Raw genomic sequence first — 1,043 nt, forward strand, 5'->3', positions numbered from 1 at the left:
AAAAAAAAAAAAAAAAAAAAGGACTTACAGTAAAGTAATATAATTCTGAACATGGCAAGTCTTCAATAAAACATCTTTAGAATCTCCACCATTTAGTTTGTACCAACTTAAAATTAATCAGAATTACATACAAACGGATTTTGTCTCGTGAATTTCTCAAATTTTCTTCCTCTTTTTCTATTCTTCTCCCCTCTCTTCTTTCTCACTCATACTTTCTTTTCCCTTTTTGTGTCAGAGGTCATTTTAAAATTGATGTCAAACTATTAAATAGAACGGGCTAGACACAGCCTAACCTCGTGATTTGTACTTCAGAAATTCAAAATTTTAATAGGAGAGTCATCTCGGCATGTCATCATTTCCAATAAATAAAAAGCTAGCAAATTTAGTATGTCGTAGTCTGAGCTTACCGCAGATCTTGATGCATAGCCAGAAAGCAATGCAATATCTAGCAACAGAAGGCAAATACGAAGAGCTGTCCCCTGCATGTCAACATATGAAGATTACCAGCAAAGACAACTTCATGAATCATAACAACTACTCTTGAAATTAATTACCGCATCAATAGGTTCAATGTTCTGATACAAAGCATCCAAATATGAAAATGATTTTGCATAGTCGTGAAGGTGGAACCAGGTAGCTGCCTGCAATCAGATTCAGCCATGCTTGAATAAAATAAATACAACTAAAATCTAACTAAATAACTACACCACCATCAAGTAACATACTATGTTAAATATTGCCACTGAAGTGTCAAACTCATCATTGTATGCAATTGGTGAACTAGAAAATCCTTGTGCCATACAATCACTTCCTTTTGTTCCGACTGTATTTTTGCTTCCAGCATTGCTAACAGCCTCCGTGTGTTCTCCAGCTGAAACAGCAAGCTCCTCGCTCCGCTTCTAAAATGATGAAAAGAAATCAATGAAGCATAAACATGAAGAATGGAGCAATGCAAAAGTAGCATGCTCACTAACTATTAATAACATCATATCAGGACCAATAAGTAGGCATTGGTTTCATCCACCCTCCCCCCCGTCACTCTC

General features: G+C 36.0%; 1 protein-coding gene across 1 annotated transcript; it reads right to left on the reverse strand.

Annotated features, from left to right (window-relative positions):
• Nucleotides 1-20: 20 nt before the first annotated feature.
• On the reverse strand, nucleotides 21-1,017 carry LOC111387530 (CCR4-NOT transcription complex subunit 10-like). Its single transcript, XM_023012100.1, has 3 exons — nucleotides 726-1,017; nucleotides 555-641; nucleotides 21-479 (listed from the first exon to the last, which is right to left on the reverse strand). The coding sequence occupies exons 1-3, from the start codon at nucleotides 798-800 to the stop codon at nucleotides 309-311; spliced, it is 333 nt and encodes a 110-aa protein (XP_022867868.1). The 5' UTR covers nucleotides 801-1,017; the 3' UTR covers nucleotides 21-308.
• Nucleotides 1,018-1,043: the final 26 nt, after the last annotated feature.

The sequence above is a fragment of the Olea europaea genome, unplaced genomic scaffold, assembly GCF_002742605.1.
Source record: "Olea europaea var. sylvestris unplaced genomic scaffold, O_europaea_v1 scaffold40703, whole genome shotgun sequence".
Lineage (NCBI taxonomy): Eukaryota > Viridiplantae > Streptophyta > Magnoliopsida > Lamiales > Oleaceae > Olea > Olea europaea.